We start from the raw sequence: 25372 nt of genomic DNA, 5'->3' as shown, positions 1-25372 counted from the left end.
AAATCGATGTTAATGTTAATTGGTGGTGGGTTTTTTTGTCACGTGGCATTTTGTTTAAATTAACGACTCGGTGCAGTTAGAGCTTGCATAGAGATGCCTTTAAGAGATAGAGCTGATGCTGTGAAAGAATATTTGTTCACAAAGCATAAACATGATTTAAGAATGTCGGCTACAAACATATTTAATAAATGCAGTGATGTTCGAGAAAGATGTAGTCCGATGTGGACAAAGTTCATGAATCAATTAGTATTTATCCTGGAGAAATGCGATGAGCTATGAAGCAGTTTTTTTACCACATGTCCAGTAGGGGTGGGTGAACACATTTCATGAACACAGTTAATTATCGATTATTCATAGGTGGATATCTTTGTTGTGGATTCACCGTTGAAAAAAATGTATATGCATGCTGGTTTAATCGCTGCTCCTCATCTGTCAATAATCAGTGACTCAATACCCACGTGACCACAACCACCTTGGTTAGTCGATGATATTATTTTATGCAGCAATAAAAGCAGAAAACGGTTTACATTTTCACCCCCATTTCACGTAGGTAAGCCATGGCATACATATTGTTATCGCCTGATTTACTTATATTTTCTTTATATTCTTAGGTTTTTTCGGTAAAGTCACGTAGGTAAAACATCAAAATTAATAAAAAATAAAATAAAGATCACGACGTTTCGGAGGCAACACAAGTCTCCGTCATCAGGTGGGACCGTCACAGCCAGATTAGCTGCATCAAGTGAGGCAATGATTCAAGATGTAATCTTGCCTCACTTGATGCAGCTAATCTGGCTGTGACGGTCCCACCTGATGACGGAGACTTGTGTTGCCTCCGAAACGTCGTGATCTTTTTTTTTTATTTTGATGTTTTACCTATGTGACTTTACCGAAAAAACCTAAGAATATGAATCCTTGCAGTCACAAAAGCTTCAAATCTAGAATATATTTTCTTTGTTTGATCCAGGCCCACCCTTCCTTTATTTTTATAGATCATTGAGAGTTGACTAAATTTATTGAAGCAAGGAAAGTTGTAGACAAGAGAAAGATGTGAACTTGCTCAAAAAAAGCATAAAATTAACCCCCCCCCCCCCAAACACAAACACCCAAGAGATGTCACAACCAGTAAAGTAAGGTGTATTGTCGCACGCAGGTGTGACGTAATTGAAATGAAAGGCCTCATTAATTTTATATGTATCCGGCTTCTATTATTTTAGTCGTTACTGTTTGGGCACAACTTTATCGTAAAAAAAACCCTTTGTATTTCAGCCTGAGCTCAATACAAACCTGTGTTCAGTGCACTCCAATTATCATCCGTATATCACGATGCAAGTGATTGGAGATCGTTAATAAACAGCACATGTATAGGGGTTTGTGTATTGTCTTACTCGTGAACAATTGGGTCTGCTTCTAGCCATGAGAAAGTGATGGAAATTAAACATCGCCATCGAACAATACAGACACTTTCACATAGGACGTAATGCAAAACTCTTTAAATATATTGTTGACTCACAACCTCTATTCCTTTGTGGTGATCCCCGAATTAAAATAATGGAATGGTATGTATATAGTGATGATCTCGTATCTAGTTGGATGGCAAAATCTCACCACAAAGAGGAGCCGAGTAGGTGATTTGCATCTTATAACTGGGAGATGTGTCATTAAAAAAAAATGTGGAAAATAAATTAAAGTGCAATAAAAAAAGCAAAGTCTGTACCCACCAAGTCTCTTGCTGCAGCTTATTAGACTCAAGATAAAGTAAACATCTTATTAGTGCAGTATATCAGAGAGTCATGTTGTTATACGATGTTTGCAGGTGTGTTATGACTCGGTAATAATTGAAAAGGATACCCATATTTTATTGTTTCATGTGTAATTAATATTTTTTAAGTCTGGCTTCAGCAATTGTTTAATGCTTGTATGAGTTGTAGTGTCAAGCGATTTTATGCCTGAGCACTCTTCATCAAGAGTGTTTTATGAGACATGTGGAGTCGCTTTGGTGTACTGATTAGCACAGTGCGCGATGCACCCAGTGGCCTGAATTTGATTCCCAGCCATCGCTAACGTCAGAGCGAGTGACATGTGAACCTGATCTGACCTTCCCCCCCCCCTCCCCTTCGTCAAGCTGCACTGACGAGAGTGGTGAAGTATGGGCAAACAACTCCCGTGACGGACACAACACAGTCAGATTTTCATCAAGTAGTACTATTTGTACGTGAAAACACATTCCTGCGGAGGGAGCTGGTAGGAACGTTGAGTTTGCTCGGTCAATGGCCAGGGTCAATGGCGGCGTGGTGTATTCCGCAAATATGGCCGACTGTGAGGGCGGGCACAAGCCGGCGTGAGTAGGTTAAACGTTGAGTTTTTTAAGGGCACCACGGGGTGACCAGCCCCTCCCCACCCAGCCCCACCCCTTCCACCCCCCACCCAGCCCCACCCTCCCCACCCAGTCCCTCCCTGCACGACGGACACAATAATCCCCTGTGGGCTGGTGTAACCAGGAGGTTCCTACCAGTATTACTGGTACATCAGTATGTCTGGTCAGAAAGCCACTTGCTATCCTGTAATCAACGAGGATAGAAAGTGCCACACAATAGGCACTCAGCCCAACTTTATACGGGTACTACAATGAACATTAGTTCACTATATCTGACAGAAAATAAAAGGCTGTTCTGATTTTCAATGATGATGATCCCCACAGGTGATGATGAGGAATCTGTGGCGATGAGTGCGAGCTGGGAGGACCCAGAAGTTACTGAGGCAGCTGGCCAGGCATGCGTGGCCATAAAGCTGCAAGCTGCCAGGTGAGAACACGTTGCTATGTGTTGGTTTTTCAGGTGAGTTGGAAATGTCATGGCATTTTAAAAGCAAGTCACTTGGATGTTCAGAATATGATATGGCAGGAAAAAATTGAAAACGTCATTGAAGTGATACTGAAGGGTCATCGGCCAATGGGAAGCTTTAAATCCAGTTGGCGAGGCATAGCAAGAACGGACTTTTTTTACCATCCAATTGTGTTTGGTAGACGGAATCAAAGGCGAGGTATGGTGACATCAACAGCAATGCCATGATGACCTGTTACAAATGTACTATGCAGAATATCTAGTTTATTTGAGGATACTAGGGGAATGGCAGGCAACAAATGCTAGAAGCTAATTAAGCTCTTCTTGGTTCTTTCGGTAAAGTCACGTAGAATGGAAACAATAAAAATAATCAAATAAAACAATAAAATATATAATATATTATATAAAATACCGAAAGAACCAAGAAGATGAATCCCTGCAGTCACGAAAGCTTTAAATCGAAATCTAATTAAGCTCGTATAAAATCACATGAGAAACGCATAATACTTAACCATTGAGGTGACGCTGTGGTTGGAACGCTTGACTTGCATTCGGAAGGTTATGCGCTTAAATCTTGGGTGAGCCACTGCTCAGCCCATCATCACTCCGGTCTAATAAAATAGTTGCCACTTTGTGAGAAATCAACATGAAAAAGATGTTTGATATTTCTGAAAGAATGCTGTGCATCTAATATTTTCACTTTGTGTCTTTACAGTGAACCCTGCATGCAGTTTTCACAGATTTGTATCCTTTCTGGGACATTTTCCGCTCTGCACAAGCAATTTAATGTCATGACCTATTCACACAATAATTGTTATGGCAAATACGCAAACCAAATATTGACCTTTGGTATTTTAATTGTAATGATATAAATACTTTTTTACCACAAAATTAAACTCCTTTTACGTGTTATCTGACGGGCCTTCTAAGGTAACGTGTAAAGTAATCAGCAAGTTTGACTGGCATGTTAATGTAAATAAATTTACAGTAATATTGTCGCACAAACCCATTTAAAATAATATTATTTGTCTACTTATCAGTGGGCTTTGCAGGCTAAGTGGAATCAGCTTGTTATACAAATATTCTCTGTTGTACAAACTATTGAGGACTACTGTGGAACATCATCTGTCATCCTAAAAATATACAGGCCCCTTCCATAGTAATGTGGAATGCCTATCACTTAACTCAGAGGCACCATTGGAAGTCAACAATGCCTAATTGTTCGTCAGTTTGACTTGACTTTTTTTTACTGGAAGACAGATGTAAAGATTTTTTAGCAAAAATTGCAGTAAATTTTTTATGTGAATCTTCCCGTATTAAAACTTAAGCATTATATTGTGTTTTTTTTAAACAAAGGTTTTATTAACAACTCCGTTGAACTCACCGTCGAGAAGTACGCCAATGGCGCCTGAGACACGCGGCGCCTGCTTCTTGTGCGAGCCGATTCCACAGTTTAGGGACCGTAACGTTTTTGACCTACACAAATATATAAATAATAAGGCGTCCATACAAAATGTAAATTACTTTAAAGTAGCGAATTAATTGATGCCGATTTTGATACAGGCATGCATTCTCACCGGATCTGAGTACGTGTGCAAAATGTGAAATTGATTGGAAGTGGACGAAATTTTATTTCAAGATTTGACCATGACAAACAGAGGAATCAAGTTAAGTAAAACTGTTGAAAAAGTGGCTGTCCTTTGACAAGACAAGTTCCAATAAGAATGTGACGTGCAGTTGCCTTAGAATATTAACCCAATTCCGCACACAGATAATGTGTACCGGCCATTGTGTATTAAAACGCTTTTCACATTTATGGGTTGGAAGGTGTAACTTATGAATTAATCACAGTGGGTTTGAAATGAATGTGAAAATATTGACCCCCTACACTCGTAATTAGTTCTTACTCTTACAAATGATTTCACAGGATCTTTAATATTTGTTTCCATGCTAATTCCTCGAATACATTTTCAACGTGTTGCTGAGATAGCATGCATTCATAAAATGGCAGGCAACCAGAGGCATCACTGAAACACACATCTGCTTGTGTGTGAAGAGCGGACTATAAGAGCAGTTGCTAAACACTCTTATCTCTGTTCTCCATGCTGCCTAGTGGCTGTGTAATTTATCATTGCTTATTGTTAAGCCAGGCATTGTCATGGTAAACAATTGGTGTTTATTTGGGAATGCTATGCTTTGTTGGAGTGTTCAACTCACAGTAGAAAGGTTGCGAGCTCATATCCTGCTCAACATAATTTATTTTGGGTCAATAAAATGGGCACCATTTTGTAGGATGTCCCCCTACGAAGAGGCTTTTCCCCCACCAGAGCAATGGTCAAATTTCTTGACTGGTTTACAACTGTCAACATAGTTGAGCTATGCCCCACAGTTGTGTGAGTAGGGGCACACCGTTTGACTAGACAATGACTTTTACATAAATTTGAAAAATAACACATTCTAAAACCAACAGTTTATTTATCTAAGGTTAACTTTGGAATTGAAATAACAAGAGATCAATAGCCGATTTGGTAAGGACAATTTAAAGTCATATTTGGTTTGAGTGTGAGTCCAAGCACCAAAGATCGAAGTTCCTTGTTATTCTGAACACACCGTATCCAGACCCTTTATCAGGCGTACCATCCAGCTACTTCATCGGGGAGAGCGGCGTGCCGCTGGAGGTGATCAGGGGAAGCCTCTCCGCCCAGGAGCTGCTTGCCAAGATTGCCCATGTCAAGCAGGTGAGTGGGATCGTGCCCATTTGTGGCAATACGTGATGTCCCATGGTCTAGCTGGGAAGTGCTGTTGTTGAAGCACTTCGTTCATTAGTCCACCCACTAGTTGGTGGTGGACTATGCCCATCATTTGCCAAGGATTGAGAAAATCAAGCCACTTTGTGTGAAGTGACAACGGTCATTCTCAGGAATGATCAATAGCATAGAAATATAGAATTGGCATCACTGGATTAAGGACTGCAATTGGACATTGAGCTATGCCCCCATTGGTCAATGTGAACCAGCACACTGATTTTCTGGCACACGCTTTGAAAACACAAATCGCCACAGTTCAATTAAGTTCCAAAATGCCGAGTAATGGATTTTCAGATGGGATTACTTCAGCATGGACTCTTCAGCCGCACCACCACCTCATATTCGAATCTCTTGACTGAGCTATATCTTCCACGAAACATGTGTTGCCCATGCTGCCGTGTCTTCCCTCCCAGATGCACGTAGAGAAGGGTGCTGTTGGGGGTGCGGCCGCTGTGGCTTCCGCCAGTGCACCACAACCCTCCAGTAAGTCAGGTCCTCACGCCCTTGCGCCATTGATGCCACACCACCACACCTCGCCATTGAGTCCCTTCTTCCTGCCAGATCCCGCGGCTGTCGTGTAGTCAATACCTGGCCCTCGTACGTCTGTATTATCGCCAATATTTGGCTTCGTCTTTGACTGATCGCCGGTGCCCACTCCATTGTCTGCTTTGGTAACCAGCTGTTTCTCCGTCCTGCGCATATACCAAACCTATGACAACGATTCCGTTGCTGATTGTTGTTCAAATGCTTTAGTGCCACATTTTACTCAACTTAGAATATGCTTAACCTTTATTTCCATGCAATTGCTGCATAAAGAACTTGAATAATAAATAGGATTGGGACAGTCTCACCTGGCAGTTTTGCACCTTTATGGCGACCCACACTTTTGAAAGCTTGTGCAACTTTGGGTCCTCCCAGCTCGCGCTTATCTCCACAGATTGCACTGACCTGCTACTCACCACATGGCCTCAAAACCTATAACTACCTGCTGTGGTATTGACGTGCGCCGACAGTGATGGATCACGGGGCGCGGGGTTGGGCACGCGATGTGGGCGTGGTATGGACGCGCGCGCCGGTGGTAAGGCGCGCTGACACAAGCTGGGAAAAGAGGATCGTAGCGAGTGCGCAGTGATTGGTCAGATTAGATGGGTGCTCTCAGCGACGTCCGCAGGAGGGGTATAAAGGGGGACGCGCGAGAGCACTCGTGGTCAGTGTTAACCAGTTGAAGACCGAAGACGGGGTGGAGGAGGTAGTGGCCCGAGACCCCTAGTCCCGCCGTCCTTGTGAGGACCGGGGCCCTGTGTGGCTCGGAGCCGAGACTGGGGGACCCGTAGTCCGACGCCCGTGTGGGTCGGGACGGTGGTACCCAGAGCCGAGACGGGCACCCCCGGCTGGGTGTGTCCCGGAAGGCTACGGGGCGTAAGAGCCCGTGTCAGTATAGCTGAGTGGGTGTTTGTCACCCGTGTAGCTGAGTGGGTGTTAGTCACCCGTGTAGCTGAGTGGGTGTGAGTCACCCGAGTAGCTAAGTGGGTGTTAGTCACCCGTGTAACGAAGTGGGTGTTAGTCACCCGTGTAGCTGAGTGGGTGTGAGTCACCCGAGTAGCTAAGTGGGTGTTAGTCACCCGTGTAACGAAGTGGGTGTTAGTCATCCGTGTAACTACAAGTTGGTGAAAATAAAGAGTGTGCAACCCGTGAAGTCGTCTCCTGCCGAGTTACTACTTTACATATACGCACCACGTGTACATATATGGTATAGTTATGGTGACAACTAATATTGGTTCATGATTGAAACCACAGCATCGACGCACGTGCTGGATGGCAGCAGCGATGGAGGCACGCAGGAGCTGATGGAGGAACATGGGTTGCCGCTCTCGGAGGAGGAGAAGGCAGCACGAGTGGAGAGGTAAGGAGCTCTGGATCCTCTGCGTTTATTCACAGCACGAAGGCATTGTTACCCCAGGCATCACTTAAGTGGTTTGTACGCTCATCTCCTTCCAGGATCGAGTAAATGAGTGACACTTTCTGGGGAGTCAACGAGTGCTAGTTGGATGACGAGACATGCTGCCATTCTCCAAATGTGGAATTACCACCACTCGCTAAAGTCTGCCCAAGGAGATGAGCACTGCTCAAGGCTTGAATATTAAAAGATTATTCATGTCTTTGTCTCAGTATGCGTAATATAAGCAGCATTCTTCAAAATACCATATGCACCATTTAACAGAATAATGCATGCAACCCGTTGCAAAATGATACATGCATAAACAAAGTGCGGTTATCTGGATCTTGATCATATATAACATCACTCTTTCTGTTCTGGCTGCCAGAAGCCAATTTTTCTCAGCGCTCACTGTGCTTGTGACCCTCATCCATACATTTCGCATGATCCGCTTGGATGCACCACGTGTGTGTGATCCTTGGTTTCCTCTGTCTATGCGGTGTTTGTTTCTGTTAGGGTATTCATATTTTTTTGTTATCTCAAGATAAAGTCAAATGGCTCAACTTTTCGGCAATAACGTTGCCAACCACAGTGTTTACGTGCTTTGGCTCTGTTTAATATGGGTTCTAACCTAAGGAGAATTAGCGGGTGTTTGGCTCTGCAACAGAACTCTTGTGCGACACAGTTTTTGATTGATGTCATCTTGGCAACACGTTAATGATGGTGAAATTGCAGGTTGTATTTTTACATGTGGTTGCTTAATGATATTGTTTTTATCGGTCTTTAAGAAGCCACGTAATATGTTTCTCTTATTTTACACGTACCGTATCATTTTACACGTACCTTATCATTTTACACGTACCTTATTTACAGCATTGTAATGCTTATTTGTGTATTTAAACGTTCTGTTTTGATAGCATGATTGCTACTGGTATTTCCCTAGGTCACCTGGATTTGGTAAAATTTTGCGCTGGAGCACCCAGGCAGGAATATTTTTTACCTATCGATTACTGCTTTGATTAATCGATTTTTTTATGAGCCTGCAATTTGAATGTGATTTGCATAAGCAACATTCACGTTTATGTTAAGCACAGGATTTAATGGGAAATCTTACGATAGTATTTTCTTCCCCTTTGTCATTAAGCTTCATCACTGCGTCACCCCGCGCATGTTTTCTAGACGGGATTTCCCAGTGTTCAGCATGTAAAAATGGCTGCCTGCTGATGAACCCATTACTTATAATAAAAATAATAATTTAATCAATGATTTGTCTTAGCACTAACAGGTAGGTTCTTCACCATCTTCATACCTTAACTGTATTAATGAGCAACTTTATCAGTAGTGAATAACTAATGACTCACTTTTGTCTTTGTAAAGCAAAGCTGTAGTTGCTTAATATTTTGAGACTCTAAAATGGTTAAGGGCAAATCAGTGCTGCGGTGTAACTTTAGCTGCTGGGCGACAAGTTTTCACATCGTTACGTGTTGCGCCGACACATGCCACGCAGTCCACTCCCTGAAAGCAGCACCACTGCCTCCGCACCTCCAGTTAGCACGGATGACTATGTACGGTGCGAAAGAAGTTCAACATACGTACACGCATATATATATACTTCACGGCGGAGCGTGACGCGTAAGCTCATGCGCCGCTATTGTGTGTTTCCTTTGTGTGGTACACACAGTACGCCTGTAGTCGTCATGTCTGCCACACGCGTGCCACCACCAAGTTCCTGCAAAGGAACCAAGAGAAAGCGCAGCGTTCTGCCTCTGAAGGAGAAAGTCGAAATCGTCCGCAAGATCCGCAAGGGGGAGTCGTTAAAGTCTCTCGCGACCCAGTATGACCTCGGCTACTCGACCATCAGGGACCTCAAGATAAACGCCGACAAGATCCTGAAGTTTGTCTCTGAGAATGACTGCGAAGTCACCGTGGCGATTCGCAAGACCATGCGTATGGCCAAGGACGTGAAGCTGGATGAAGCTCTGCACCGCTGGTACTTGAACAAGCGCGCACGCGGGCACACAGTGAGCGGACCAATGCTCTGCGAGAAGGCGCGCGAGTTTGCACGCGCGCTCTACAGCAACGCCAATTTCAACGCCAGCCAGGGATGGCTACAGCGCTTCAAGCTGCGCCATGGCATCCGGCGATCAGGCCTTCAGGCAGGCCTTCTCGCAGCCGAAGCACACTCAGCACGGTCATTACAACTGAAGTTCCGGGCGCATGTCAGGAAAGAGGGTCTCTGCCCCACTCAGGTTTACAACGCTGCCCAGACGGTCTTGGCCTGGAAGACACTTCCTCGCGGAGCTCTGGCCATGGAATCGGCATCGCACACACAGGGCCGTGAGACTGGCAGGGAGAGGATAGCCGTGTTTGCGTGCGCCAATGCGAGTGGGACGCACAAGATGAAGATCGTATGCGTGGGCAAAGCAGCCAGGCCGCGTTCGCTCAAGAACTCGGTGCTAGACCTTCTGCCAGCGCACTACTACAGCCAGGCAGACGGCCGCATGGATCCACCACTCTTCCACTCCTGGTTCTTCGAGAGATTTGTCCCGGCCGTGTCCGAGGCCCTGCGAGAGCTGCACCTGCCCCAGCGAGGCGTCATCCTGGTGGACAGCTCTCTCGCGATGCCGAACGAGCACGTCCTCTGCACTGACGACGGGCGGTTCACGGCGCTGTTCATGCCTCCAAGCATTGCGTCGCTGCTGCAGCCCATGGACCAGGATGTGCTGGGGTCGCTCAAGAGAGGCTTCCACCGTGAACTGCTACACAAGCTTCTGTTTTCAGACGCTGTCGAGGGAGGCGCTTGGAGCCTGCTGAGCTTCTGGAGGGGCCTCGCGGCTCGTGATTGCCTGTACTTAGTGGCAGATGCGTGGGAATCGGTCCCGAAGGAGCTTCTCATTCGTAGCTGGATGAAGCTGTGGCCAAGCATCCTGGCATCGAGTGTGGAGGATGAGCATCGAGCATCCTCGCCACCGCGCGCAGCTGGACCCGTTGGGATGAAGGAGTTGTATGAAGCTACGGTGGAGTTTCTCGAGGTTTTGCGCTCGCTGCCCGGTTGCGAAGAAGTGAAATATGCCAGTGTGGAAGAGTGGATCAAGTTAGCGGATAGAGCGGACAGTGGTGGCAACAGAACAGCCCATTCCTTGACAGCAAGTATGAGCATTCCGAATGAGGGCTGCGGTGGTGGTAGCAACAAGAAAACCGAAGAATCTGTTGGGACGATTATGGTGAGCCACTCGATTGCCGTGCAGTCAGTTGAAAATCTTTTGCTCTTTCTCAAGCAACAGCCCATTCTTCAGAACGCCGACAGGATGGCAGTGATTAAAAGGCTTCGGGATGACATAATTGATCTGACCAAAGAGGGCAGAACACAGCTCCACGTGGCAGCTGAATTGTTTGGGGACGATACTGGAACATCACAAACAACAGTCGCACCCTGTGCTCCAAGCTTAGCGCCCGTGACGTTGCTTGGCACAGGAGAGGTTGCGTACACTGTACCGCCCAGCTGGACTGGGTCACCATGGTCTTAACCACCACCACGCGGCCGTCTTGATCTTCACCTCCACAGCAGGCTGACTATAACCGTAGGAACTATAGTGCAAGCTTAATTAGTGACTGCATTAGCAGAACACTGTGTATTATACAAAGATGTACCTTGTACTTATCCTCACAATATTGAAACTGTGCTGCAGTAAATTTGTCAGCATAGTGACTTGCCAATGTATATTTTATGAAAAAAAAATATGCTGATCCATATGATCAATATTTTTTTCAGTTGAAGCTTTGTACTATCTGCACATCTGTCTGTTTTTAATAGTGTTTGTGCAGTTCCGCAAATTAGACAACCTCACTTTTTATACTTTCAACTCCATCCTTGTAATAATTATAGGATGACATGAAGGTGATAATGTATTGTTTTAGAAAATAGGGCTTATTTATATATAGAGATGTACAGTTATGGTTTGACACTTGAACAAAACTGACTGCAATGGATAATTTCCAAAAATCTGAGACAAAAATAACTTGGAACGCAATTATCTTTTCTCACTTAAAACTAAGGCATACTAAGATGGGGTTATAATTCTGGAAATGAAAGTTTATTGGCTTGTGCCTATAGTTTTTTGTTGCTAATTTATCTACCTATATATTCACTTTATCCATGCCAATTTCCACATTCAATCTACAAAGACATATGATGTTCTTAGCGTATGTCATACATTCTCTACACAAACTGACATTTTTATTTCTTTGAAAATGGATGGTCTCCACGTATCTTTTCCTGGGGCTGTCAATGTCAAGATTGTCTTTACAGGTGATGTATTCTTCATCCAGGTCCAATGGGTTTGTAAAAAAGGAGATTTAATTTGTCTTATCGGATTGATTCTCATCCACGGTGGTGGCAATGTTGCTATGTCAATCGGTGGACGCTAGATGGCAATTCTCCCATTGCGATGAGGGATTTCTCACTCATCGACTATAATGACACAAAAGTCATTGCCTGTGGAGCTAATGTTCTCCATTGATTTAAATGAGTTGGTCACCCATCAGAGGCAATATTCCAAACTTGGCACGAGTTTCTTCAAACCCATTGACCGAAATGACACTAAAAGTCATGGGCAATAGAGTTACCATTCACGATTCCTTTTGAAAGGGTCGGTATTTTTTTTTATTCAGGTAAAATGGTGATGTGAAAAAATTACTGATGAAGCATTGACTGCAACTTCCTTATCAATGCTGGTAATAATAGTTGTACTCAATGCGAGAAAGTAACGTAACTGGCCATGTACAATTAGGCGCGATGTATGATGTCATAGACAATTGTATGCGTTGGTGATCATGGCAACGTGATCGGTATATTTATTGTGTAGCTGGCTACGCATTGCTGCGGAGAAAATGTTAGGTCACAACACTCGTGAAATATTTCATAATCTCTCGCAGAGGTGCACCTTAGGCAAGATTGACAAGACTTGTTTTTATGTACAGTATTACCGTACAATTGTGATGTGTAATGTGTATACTGCGTTCATCAATGTGTCTGTTGAAAAGTGATTTGTACCATCGTAAGCCCTGGCCGGATTAAATATAAAATGATGATTAGTAATCACTTTCCCAGGAACACATCTTGAGTGCATGTGTATGTTGAACTTCTTTTGCACCGTACACAGCCAACCATGCTAATCAGAGGTGTGGGGAAGGACAACAAACTAAACACAAAAAGCAGTTCTAAAGAAATTAGTTTTCAGTCTTGATTTGAAAGTGCATAGCTCCAGTGGCTTCTTAATATCGGAAGAAAGAGTGTTCCAGACGGCCGCATAGGCGCATCTGAAAGTACACGATGCAGTAACCGTCTTTGTTCTATGGCGAGCCAAAAGACGCTGTGAGGACGACCGGAGTTTGCGTGATGGTTTATGCTCCTTGACGAGAGTTTATGCTCCCTAACGCTGAGGGAGGTCTGGTTGTACAGCATGATTATGCTTTATCCAGCAAAATCTTAAAGAGTCTGATGACCTTTGTAGGAGGGTCCTGCCAAGTTTGCACGGTATGAAGCGATGATTGGACAATGCATTATCCCAATTTATTAATTTGCAGGTAGTATTTTAAATTTGTGAAATTTGGACCATTTACACTGGCACGCCATGGGCCTACCCTTGCGAATGACTTGGCAGGATTTTAACGTACACTGTGAAGCAGATGGCGCGTAGTATTTTCACGACTATTACACCCACAGTAATAACCAGGGCAGTTGCTGGATTTGACCCATGAGCCTTTCCAACAAGCTGTGATTCTGCCACCCCTTGGGTCCTGTTACGGCTCAATTGGATTTGCGGTGGATGTTTGCTGCATTGCCCTCTACTCGCGATGCAGCCCACAGCAGCCGACTGCACTGTCTCTGCATGGTGGTTGCCCATCCAAGCACGATGCAGTAACTTTTCAGAATCATGCCTTAGTTGGCTTCTGAGATCTGATGGGAATCAAGTGCATTTTGGGTGATCTTTGAGTATACTCATAATATTAGCATATATATGAAAAATTAACTAACCATGGACATTTCCATAATTAAATCAAAGGCGGCCTGGGCGTGGTGAATCCAAGTCCCGGGTGAATCCAAGTCCCGGGTGAATCCAAGTCCCGGGTGAATCCAAGTCCCGGGTGAATCCAAGTCCCGGGTGAATCCAAGTCCCGGGCGAAGCCGGGTAGTTTAGCTAGTATTTAATAAAATAAAATCCCATTTAAATTCCAGATTGAGCATTCCAATTTTTTTAATGATAATTAAATAACTTCTGCTCAAAAGACAGTATCACAAGTTTGTGGAATAAATGTTAGGTAGCATTTAGTCTATAATTGATAAGCGATTGTCCTTAAACATATATACATTGTCAATACCGTTTTTTTGTCTTATTAACCAATAAAGGTTGCAGGATTTCATTAAATAAAAATGAACTGGTCAAAACCTATCTTGTGGATGTCACTGGGAGTGCGTACAATTTTGGTGTCTGGGTGGCAGCACAGCAAGTAGGTTGTGGGGTTTCGGGGCTCATCTGTTAACAGCCCAGAGGCAGTGGTGAAAATTCCTTATTCCCATGGTGAGGAGCGGGTCTTATCATTAGGACATCCACAACCAAGTTAACATCATGCCAGTTTTGCATGTGGGATGCGCCAGTGTTTTAATGCAGGAAAAGTTTCAGTCGTTTTTGGGCCAGTGTTCTGGAATCCTCTGATGGAGGAAATCTCTATCTGTTATACCCACACGGCACATGCACGCTCCTGCCATTTATAGCGTTTCAAGAAATAATGTTGAATGTACATTTATTGTTTCATGCTCGAGACCCTGTACATCCGACACCACAGTTGTCAATAATGCAGTGCTTCTTGGATGTATATTGCCAATTAATTTAACTTCTCGGCATATTCTAGTGATTGCTTAATTTTAGCGGTACCATGCCGCCTAAACATAATTCTTGTTAAATCTGATTATTCCTGAGAACAATGTTGATAAACAACACCAATCACACCATAAGTTCACGGAAATTAAATTCATATCAAGCATATCGGTCAATATAGAGTTTTGATTCATTTTGTGAGCTGTTCTAATTTCAAGGCAGAGAGAAAGTGAAGTGAAAATTCATATCAAGCATATCGGTCAATATAGAGTTTTGAGTATTTATTTTGTGAGCTGTCCTAATTTCAAGGCAGAGAGAAAGTGAAGTGAAAATTCATATCAAGCATATCGATCAATATAGAGTTTTGAGTATTTATTTTGTGAGCTGTTCTAATTTCAAGGCAGAGAGAAAGTGAAGTGAAAATTAGAAGTGGCTGCCTTGCCAGTCGCAGTTGAATGAAAGTGTATGGTCAAGGTTGCTTTCCAGTGTGACTCCCTGGTCCTTTGTGGCACCACCTACAATTTCAATCAATGCATCATATAATTGTCATTGCCCAAGGGCTGAATTCCTAAATTAATTTGACCAACCGTTCTTGGGCATTAAGACTAATACAGAATCCACATTGGTGGCATTACATTGTTGCGCACGAATGTCGGGGTTTTTTCGGATTTCAATTCATCTCGTTCACAATCCACGTGTGTCCGTTCTCGTATCACGAGAATCAGAGCAGAGGTGTTTTAAATATGGTTTTGCGTTTGAGAAGCACTGGACAATTGTTTCAGTTTAGCAAGTCCTAGTACAAGTGGCAAGACATGTTAGCTGCTGTTGATTCAAACATGTGTACCTAAAGCATTCATTTTACACCGACCTGCGGTACAGGTTCACAATTGCTTTAATGCTGCCACCTGTAAATTGGCTGCAATTGTGGCACTTAAGCAGATGCTTGTATCTGGCTTCAAAGCCGTTCAAAGCCGTTCAAAGCCTCTGGATAAAAAAAAAACTCAAGGTTCAAAAACAGAATTGCCAAATTAGCTCCCTTAGTTTATGGGCCCAAAACGAAATAAATGTTTTCTTGATAATCTTATGTCATACTTGATTTCAGTACTTCTGAAAATCTCCAAATGCTTTTTTGAAAGGTTAATAGCCCTTAGTTAATCAATGTGAACGTTTAAACATTTTGAATGACAAATTTTAGGTGCGAAAAATAAAACGTTTAGGTTTTACGTATTTTCAGTTATAAACAGTCAACTGTATTACAAATGTTACCTCTCTTCCACTTTTATCACATCATGAGCATTGCCATCATTTACTCAGTCCCAAGTGGCCAATAAGTATATGTTTACTTTGGTAGTGCTCGCAAGATAATTCTTATTCCCATGCTGCTGTGAACTATGAATATCTTTCAATTGGGTGCTCTTTATTTAATTGCACACTGTCACAGCTCTCGAGGATTGCAATGAACTCCCCAAATACGTCACGTGAGCTTCTGCGTGCACCAGTCAAGAGCTTGCACTATCATTTACTGTATAATTAATTGCCTGTGATTCACTCGTGCGGGTCGTGTTCATTCACCTCCGTGTTCATTCACCCCTGTGTCCATTCAATGACCCCTGCATTCCTTCACCCCCTGTTTTCAGGCTCAACCGCAAGCTGGAAGAGAAGCGGCAACAGAAGGCTAAAGAAGAGGAGGAGGTAACCAACGTGATATTTTTAAGCTTGTCAGAGAGACGGTGTGATGGCTCTGCCAACAGTTCTCCCTGGATTGAGTCCTTCTTAAGGGGGCGCCACGGTGGTGAGACGTCATCTTCCTCGACTGGTGTGCAGGAGGTCGTGGGTTTGATCCCGATCCTGACGCCTGCATTTTTGGAGTTTGAAAGTGAACATAACATATTTCATTGAGTTTTACATTAGGCAAGGGTGCACAAACAATTAAAAACTTAAACACATGCATCAATGAACACTGCCTTTTGATCAGCATTCCTTTGGCTGTGGCACCAACGATTAGGTACAGCGTGTTACACTGCTGTTCGGCATTAAGAAACTGAATTCGATTAATTTCGGACGTCGTGCTGATGAACAACAAGCAGTACCAACTCAAAAGCACATCAGCATAACTGTGCAAACCTAAATAGCAATAGAAAATTTCTTGCAAAGACAAACTTATTGGTGATGTATTTGCATGTATTCAGAGATCACACATTGGTAATTTCAAGTAGATGGTGAAACTTTGTTAATGTGTTTCTGTAGCTGAGAACAATGGACCTCTGTGGGCATGATCTTAGATCGTTTTCCTATACTTGGCACTCCTGTCATGTTTGTTGTATTGTTTATTGTTGTAACGTACGGACCCGCTTCATAGCTTGTTATTTTCTCCTTTGCTGAAGGAGACTCAAGTATTCAACACTGTAGTCTGTGCTCCCTCAAGTGACGAATTACAAAACTACACAACCTCTGCTGAAGCCCTCTCGCTATTACCAGCAGGCCTCGACATTGCCATTTGGCTCCTGAACATATTGCCATACACAAGAATATAATAGCATCATGTAGGAACAGCTTTCGGTTTTATTTTACACTTTATAGGTTGAAACTTCTGTGTGGGACATTCATGTCAGGACAGTTTCAAATGATGTCAGAGTTTCATACATTCCAGCAGATGGCGCATTTTGGTTATTTCTGACGGACAAAGCTGCAGGTATGATTTGACAACATGAGCATACAAATATTAAGGCGCAAATCATGTGTTGGTGGAAACCACCTTTTTGTTGCCAATATTTGGTTTAAAAAATACTCCCAAAAAGTTGGCAGTTTAAATTACTTATATTTTACATAGTTTAGAGCCCATTATCAATACACAACTGCATGAACACGTCTCAACAAGGTTGTTGTTTGGTTTTGGGGGTTGTTTGCTCATACTTTACCGTGTTGGATCAGTGCAGGCGGGAACCACGGTGATGAGACGTTAACTACCTCGCCTGGTATACAGGAGATCGTGGGTTCGATCCAAACCCTGACGCCTGTATGTTTGGAGTTTGCATGTTTCTCGCCCCGTGGTCACGTGGATTCTACTTTGGGCCCTCTGGTTTTCCCTCCACAGTTAGAATCAACGTGCGTTTAGAGTATTTGGCTGATTTTTATGTCTACATGATAAGCCACACCGTTCAACCGTCATTTGTGGCCAGGTCGCTTCTGACAAAAGAGCTACATCGCTCAGTGGGCCTTATCTGGTAAAATAATTTTTTAAAAATAGTTTTTAATGGATGTGGGGGCATAGTACAGAACGATAATGATGATTATGTTTTTGATATTAGCCCCATGTATGCCAGGGGGCATTTCCGGAGCGCTTTGCGTCTCGTCTCAACACATTTGAAATAGGAACCTCGAAGCCCCCAGTGACAGCTGTTCCTAGCTGGCACGCAAATGGCCTGCCCTTGTGAATGACAAGATAACTTGGTGTGGGCCTTACCTGTTAAAATAAAAAATACTACTAGTCGGTGGTAAAGGTGGACGTCTACGATCAGTTCAGATTTCACTTGCTTCTGATGTTCGCCTTGGCTCAGGTTAATAGCACAGTTGCTGGAAAATACCGTTCTGCCTATTGCCGACTTGGTGCCCGCGATTTTTTATTTTACGCCAGCAACCCTCGCACGGCTCCGTAGACCTCGTCCCGAATCGGCCTCTCTGTGGCTTTTTATCTTCCAGAGCAACATCCGGCGGGAAGTCGAGCGCCGCAAGTTGGGCAAGGACATGACGGAGTTTAAGCAGCGGAAGGAGGAGGAGCAGGCCAAGCGAGTGATGGATGAGAGGAACCGCGAGAAGGCGGAGGAGCGCGCTGCCAAGGATCGGATCCGCCAGCAGATAGCTCAGGTACACACGACGTGCACAGGTCGAGCGCCGTGCCGGCCCGTGGCTGCTCGTTCAACCGCACGTGTCCCTGGGGTCTGTGAATCCTGATCCACAGCTTAGCGGTCAGTCTCAAGTGTTGTTTGCGTGCAACCGAATTGCTTACGTGTGGACGTCTCTGCTTCCATTGGTGAGCAGTTGCGCAAGAGATGGCCTCGACTTTCAAGCATTGGGTCTGCTCAGCGATCTGCAGTGACATTTCATCATGTGACACACATTTGTGAAGTCTTGATTGGTTGTTATGATCCTGAAAGGCTGATGAGTTCACGTTAATTTGACCAATAATAAGACTGCATTTGGGATTCTTGTTCATTTCAGGCCATCGTTAAAATTAATGGAAGCCATAGAAAGAACAGACAGCACTGAAGGAGTCTATTCCTGAAGTTTATCAGAAAAAAAATATGCACACTTCCAAATGCGGGAATATTATCGCACAGTTACTCGCACAGATGTGGACAAAGTTGCCCGATTTTGAGAGCGATTTGGTTGTGCAACTGAACGCTCAGGAGTGTGACCCTTTTTAGAGGCTGAACGTTGGGCTTTTATCTTTGTGGTTGTGTGTGTGTGTGTGTGCATGTCGGTGGGAAGCGGTGGTGTAGCAGTTAGCACTATGAACTCGACGACCCGGGTTCAACTCCCGCTCACGGCCAACACCAGTGACGATTATCTGAACTGGTTCTGTGCCTCCCCTAGGGCGACTCGACCTTAAATGAGTACCTGGTGCGGTGTGTAAACATTGCCACTCGGGAGACAAAGGTGGTCTGGCGTAGTGCTGGCCACCCACCCCCTCGTTTGATGTGCCAGCCTTCATAGGTGCTACGCAATAACTGCACTTGCGCCAAAAATCGGTTAAGGCAAAAGAGGGGGATCTTCGTCTTTGTGCTTGTCAGGACCGCGCTGAGAGAGCCGAACGCTACAACAGGGAGAAGGAGGAGGTGGATGCGGCTCGTGTGGCCGCTCAGCAGGCCAAGGAGGCGGAGAAGCGAGCCAAGGAGGAGCAGACACAGCAGGATCGCACGTGAGTGCACTTGCATCGGTCTCAAGCAAATTAATCCAGCCGGGTGGCTCCACAGTAGAGCTGGCAGGTGGCGATCCTAAGGTTGGGGGCTGACTTTGCCCGTCATCCCTCCGAGCTTAATTTTTTACAAGTGTCCTATGGATGAACTCACCTCGACCATAGGAATGTGGAATTTCTATGACTGGGTCAGGGCTGTAAAGTGGTGATGAAAACTGACTCGATGCTCGTTTGAGGAGGAAATCACTCCACCTTTAAAGCAAATAACCCAATTTATGTACATGTAGACTTCACGTAGCGCTACCCTGTAGTATAGCGCTCTTTGTCCTGAAGAAATTTTTTACCAAAAAAATGCGAAGAAAATCCCAAAAATCTAAAAAGCACTTAGGAGTGAGAACGCAGCGTTGGCTGAGCAAATGTACCCTCCGCCATCTTTATTTACATTCACTTAGCCAATGAGAGTGGCGAATGCTCTAAGCCAAGCAGCGTTCACCAGTTTAAAAAAAACACACACCCGCCTGCCGATGTGTGTTTACTCCGCCTTGGTCTCTCTCTGGACTTCACTACCTGTGGAAGGTGGTTTTCCTTCCACCGAAGACAACTTCCTTTCTCCAGCCTATGGATTAGGGCGTCACGTCAAATTTCAAAGCTTACTACCTTCGATGTACCGTTCAAGCAGCTGGTGGAGGCAGCGGATGGTCAAGATGAGCAGTCAATTGGGGACTTCTGTAAGTCCTGCAACATCACGAAAGTCATCGCAAACATAAGCACGTCCTGGGGAGGAAGTCACCGGCACTTGTTGTTTGAACAATGTCTGGCGGACGGTATGGCCCGGAGGCACGCAAGAACTTTGTGAGGTTCGTGGAGGTGAAAGCCAGTGACTTCGATCGTCCAGCTGGCCAACCAAGTCGGATCAAACGAATAAGACATTGACTATGTCGAGGAATAACTGCAGTCTCATGGAAAGAGCCTTACTAACAAGGAGCAGAGGTCGCAACCGGGCACCCGATACCCGTACCCTACCCGATACCCGGCTACCCGTACCCGGCCGGGTACGGGTACCCGTTTGCGACCCTGGTGTGGCCGGGTACGGGTAGGCCGTGAATCACTGGTGAGTAACCGTTTGTCACTCATTTCCCAACGTCTTGTCTCTTCTCACAATTCAAGTTCCTAGAATCAACCCACCCGCGCCTGCAATATGGCTTTATCCCAGAGGTCGCAATCAGGTACCCGATACCCGTATCCTACCGGTACCTGACTGGGTACGGGTAGGGTACGGGTACGGCCGGGTACGGGTACGGGTACCCATTTACGACCCTGGTGCGGCCGGGTACGGGTAAGGAATCAAAACCCGTTTGCGACCTCTGACAAGGAGCTGTTAGGAGCTAGAACAACAGCACGCTCTTGAGGCAGAAAACACTACTGCAGAAGAGGCTCCACCTAAAAAAAACTCACTACGGAAATGTTGACTGCAGGCATCACTAAGATCACGGATTTCCTGGAGATCTTCTCTGAGAATGACCTTGGTTGGAAGTGCAGCAGCGCAGTGAAGAGCTTTGCGCTTGGCAGCATCTCCTGTGACAGAGAAATTCTCCGGCTGAAGAAGCTCCAGGCAAGACGGTCAACTCTGGATGCCTCCTTCAAGAAGGAGCCTTTAGTTTTGCAGGAGGATAAGCCATAGTCTGGCCCATCTTCCCAGTCGTAGCTCCTCTTACCTCGCCTTCCACGGTTACCACATAGGAGTACAGTAGAATGCACCGATGAGCACAATACCTCATACTTACTGATGTTATTATAATAAAAACATTTTTATTTCCCGTACCTCTGATTAGCACAGTTGGCTACATACATTGCGAAAGATGTTCAACATACAAACATGATAATTAATAAGTTAGTACATGTGGTGTTCACGCCATTCCTGCAGAGCGCAAGGCCATCACGATGGCGCCATGTGTCACAGACGTAGTTCGAGGTAGTAACTCGATCTAACCCTCTCAGTATCCAAATCTAATTTAACATGTTTGGTGTCTCTCTTGCCCTGTGTGCACTCAGCGCTATGGCAAGGATTCAGTATCGCCTTCCCGATGGCTCCTACTTCACAAACCAGTTCGCCTCGGAGACGACACTCGCAGAGGCCAGAACGTTTGCACAGCAGGTAACGGTGTTTGTACCACCACCTTTTTGTTTCGTCTTTTACACCGTACTAATTGTGCCAGTAGTATAAGGCATTCATGTAAATGGCCAGGTGGTTAGAGTGCGCTGCTTGCAATTACGAGGCTGCGAGTTTGGTCATCAACTCGGACCCTCATTAATGAACGATTGTCCTTAATAACCGATTGTCCTGATTGCTTCATCTGTAATACTGCGGTAGCGGATGTCGTATAATAAAAATGACAATTGTTTGTATTGCTGTAACATTGAAAGCCACATACGACAAATCCATTAAAGTGTGCCCGCAGCTATTTGAATCCTCATAAAGCGCCTTTCACATTGGTGCGGTTTTTTTGAGCGTGACTACGGCAGCGGCTTTTCATCGCGAGAACCACGGATGTTCAACGTGAGCAGCAAACGAACTTTAAACAAGTGGTCAGCCAATGGGCCAGTTAGCTGCAGGTAAATATGTTAAAAAGGTTCGAGTAGGTAGCCAATCAGTAACAGGCAAATGTGTTAATACATTAGCCAGTCAGCTAAACAACGAATTAAATGGAATGTATTGGCAGCGGTGCAAAAACATGAATAAGCAAAAAACAACCTACAAGTGGCTTGTACAAAATAATATATAACGTGTTTATGGGTAAGAGCTAGCCGATGAGCTACGGTAAAATGTGTTAAGTTAAAGTGAGCCAATCAGGATTGAGAGACTCGCAGACATGGCGATCCAATAATGACACAGGCTTTATCGGTGCTGAAGTCCATTTTTATTTGTAAACTTTGAGGTGCAGTGTCCATTAACTTTGACAACTCATTAAGAAGCACAACGTTTCAGCTTTTGAAAACACCGCATAATTGTTCTACAACTGCTGTGTTAGCAGCAAGTGCAGAAAGCACGTCATTTAGCTTGTGTGTGCCACCATCACTTGTGGCTCATGGCAAGAAGATCCTGGGTTTGATTCCCAACTCGGATTCACCGGTTTCTTCCCAAAGCTAAAAAAACAAAACATACAATGTAACTTCCTTTGGTCAAACATCCCAATGCTGATAAATTATCTGCAAATTACTTAATTGGGATTACACGCAGCAACATCGCCCCCCTACAGCAAACATTTGATGGAACCCCCCTCCTGCTAAGGAGTCTTGAGACTCAGTGAGGCTTACGTGGGTAAGTAAGCATACGTAATAATACATTCATAATAAGTAACTCCAGAGGTAGAGTTCATAAATGTGGATGTTGTCCAATGTGACATTACCGTCTTTCTGACTGCAACAGTTGGACAAGACTTGTCTTTACCTCCTAAACATTTTATGCTCCTCGTGATACACACCAATGCGGTATAAATCAGAGTGTTACTCTTTGCCCGGTAGCAAATGCTGTTACTCGTGACAGAACTTTAGGGTACCGTAAAACCCACTTCCCGTGAGATTTAAGCCGAAGCATGTCTTCAATGATTATACCGTCGGTTCTCAAATTCCGTTGTGCGCACCACTTCTAAGCTTTGTGGCACAAGTGAGACAAATACCGTCAGCTGTGCAATTCGTTTAAAAAACCTGACAAAGCGGAGTTTTTTTTTTATCTCTTTAAGGGAACTGTATCACGATGGTTGGCTTCTTTTTGATTATCTTTTTATAGAAGTAAGGCTTTTCTGTTCATTACCGGCAAAGTCCGGCTTTGCCCACAACCACTCCTACGTATTGCCGTGGCAGTCTTGGCAGGTGCTCGCCAGCGTCCGTGAAGCAAAACAAAGGATCTTTTTAACAGGCAAAAACCTCAAGTTAATAAATTAATGCATCGATCTCCCTACCGTTACCCGGTGTTCCTTTAAAAACAAGCTATATTCTCCGTTGTCCTGGTGCATAAAGATCTTCGCGCTTTAAATGAGCGCCATTGCGTGCAGGCCCCATGCCCTCGCTGACAGCCGTCTTTTCCCCCACCTCCCGTATCCCCGCGCAGGTGGTGAAAAACGCGTACGGAGACTTTACCCTCGCGACCGCCTTCCCGCGCAGGAACTTCACCGTTGATGACTATCCCAGAACCCTGCAGGAGCTGGGCCTCGCACCCAGCGCCGCCATCATCGTATTGCCTGTGCGTCCACGGACACCGCCGGGCGCACGCACTCGGCTCCACCAATGCCACGACGCGCAGCCCTTGTGTTAATCCACTGCTGGGAGAGGGCCTCCTCATGCAATGCGGTTTTTGGGAGTTCATTCATTGTACTTCGCGCTGATTAGGTGGCTAGGAGATGTTAACTACCTCGCCTGGTATACAGGAGGTTGTGGGTTCGATCCTGACTGACTCCTTTATATTTGGAGTTTGTATGTCTCTCTCTCCCCATGGTCACGTGGAATTTTCTCTGGGTCCTCCGGTTTTTCCCTAAACATTTATAAACATGCATTTAGAGTATTTGGCTTCTATAAATTTCTACATGATAAGCCACACCGTTCAGCCATAATTTGCGGCCAGGTAGCTTCTGAAAAAAGAGCTACATCACTCAGTGGGCCTTATCTGGTAAAATAAAAATAGTTAAATAGTTTTTAATGGATGTGGGGGCATAGTACAGAACGATAATGATGATTATGTTTTTGATATTAGCCCCATGTATGCCAGGGGGCATTTCCGGAGCGCTTTGCGTCTCGTCTCAACACATTTGAAATAGGACCCCGAAGCCCCCAGTGACAGCTGTCCCTAGCTGGCACGCAAATGGCCTGCCCTTGTGAATGACAAGATAACTTGGTGTGTTTCACTGCTTGCTGTTTATAACATATGACACAATAAGTGGAGACGATGGTGTATACTGGTAGAAACAAAAATATGTAAATGCGTTAATGTGGAATTCATAATAATTGGCTCGGGATTAGCAGCAGAGCATGGTCACCGGTGAACGTGAAGTTAAGAATGGAGGCACATGTTTCATCTGAATTATCATTAACACAACGATGTACATTGAATGTAGAATACAGTTTACAATTAATAGTCAAGTCAATAAAGTCAGTATTGCTACTGCTCCACAGACACAGTGCAATGCCTCCATTGGCAGCCCTGAACCAGTGGTGGAAATTCCACGTTTTTGTTATACGTAAAGGGGTTCACTCACTCTAAAAGGAGACACTTATTGTGGATTATCCAAAGTGCTACTCTTTATCGACCCCAAAGGGATGATGAGCTGAACCAATCCTGTAACTCCGAATCCCGCACCTCCGATTAGCACGGTTGGCGACGTGCATTGCGAAAGAAGTTCAGCATACATACATAAGTGGCATGTGAACTCGCAAGATTGCATGAGTAAGGCACTTAATCACTCAAGCCAGCGCTCCGCCAACTCGCCACTCCCCCCTCCGCTTGGCTCCGTTTCAGGGCAACCGCACAGCAGTGGCAGCACGCTCCCCCGGCGGGACGTCCGCTTTCAGCGTGGACGGACTCTTCGCGCTCATGGGCACGCTGCTCTTGCCCATCGTCGCCGTGTGGCGCTTTCTCGGCAACTTCCTGTTCGGCCAGCCGGTGCAGCACCCACCAGCGGGCCACATCAGCGGTGGCGGTGGCGGTGCGACGGCGGCGGCGGCGGCGACTGCGGGTCCACGAGCAGCACGGGACCCCGGCAGGTATAGTGCAAGGCCCAGAAGTCGGCGCTCCGTAAACGAGGTCAAAATATAGCGGCAGCCGCTATTCACGTGCGTTCTGAGTCATTGTACGTGTCGCAAAAAAAAAATTCTCGCAACTGTTACGTATTCGCAAGGTTTTAAGTTATTGGAAAGGTGTTATTCTATTTCAAAATAACATGTTTTAACCTTCACTAAAGGTATTGTAGTAGGCACAAGCTGTGGTTTTTTCGTGATTTGGT

General features: G+C 44.9%; 1 protein-coding gene across 3 annotated transcripts in view; it reads left to right on the top strand.

The window, feature by feature from the left end:
* The window catches only part of UBXN4 (UBX domain protein 4), a 32988-nt gene that overhangs the window by 4799 nt on the left and 2817 nt on the right, over positions 1–25372 (top strand). For all 3 annotated transcript variants that reach the window (XM_061573274.1, XM_061573266.1, XM_061573259.1), the window contains exons 2-12: positions 2702–2804; positions 3559–3587; positions 5463–5581; positions 6064–6133; positions 7448–7553; positions 16102–16156; positions 18164–18328; positions 19255–19382; positions 21432–21534; positions 23488–23619; positions 24889–25133. In XM_061573274.1, coding sequence (XP_061429258.1) covers positions 2702–2804; positions 3559–3587; positions 5463–5581; positions 6064–6133; positions 7448–7553; positions 16102–16156; positions 18164–18328; positions 19255–19382; positions 21432–21534; positions 23488–23619; positions 24889–25133 — 1255 coding nt within the window. The remainder of the gene's footprint in view (positions 1–2701; positions 2805–3558; positions 3588–5462; positions 5582–6063; positions 6134–7447; positions 7554–16101; positions 16157–18163; positions 18329–19254; positions 19383–21431; positions 21535–23487; positions 23620–24888; positions 25134–25372) is intronic.

The sequence above is a fragment of the Lethenteron reissneri genome, chromosome 7, assembly GCF_015708825.2.
Source record: "Lethenteron reissneri isolate LAM-NWPU_2019-01 chromosome 7, ASM1570882v1, whole genome shotgun sequence".
Lineage (NCBI taxonomy): Eukaryota > Metazoa > Chordata > Hyperoartia > Petromyzontiformes > Petromyzontidae > Lethenteron > Lethenteron reissneri.
The sequence above is the reverse complement of the archived record's forward strand: the minus strand, read 5'-3'. Positions and strand labels throughout refer to the sequence as shown.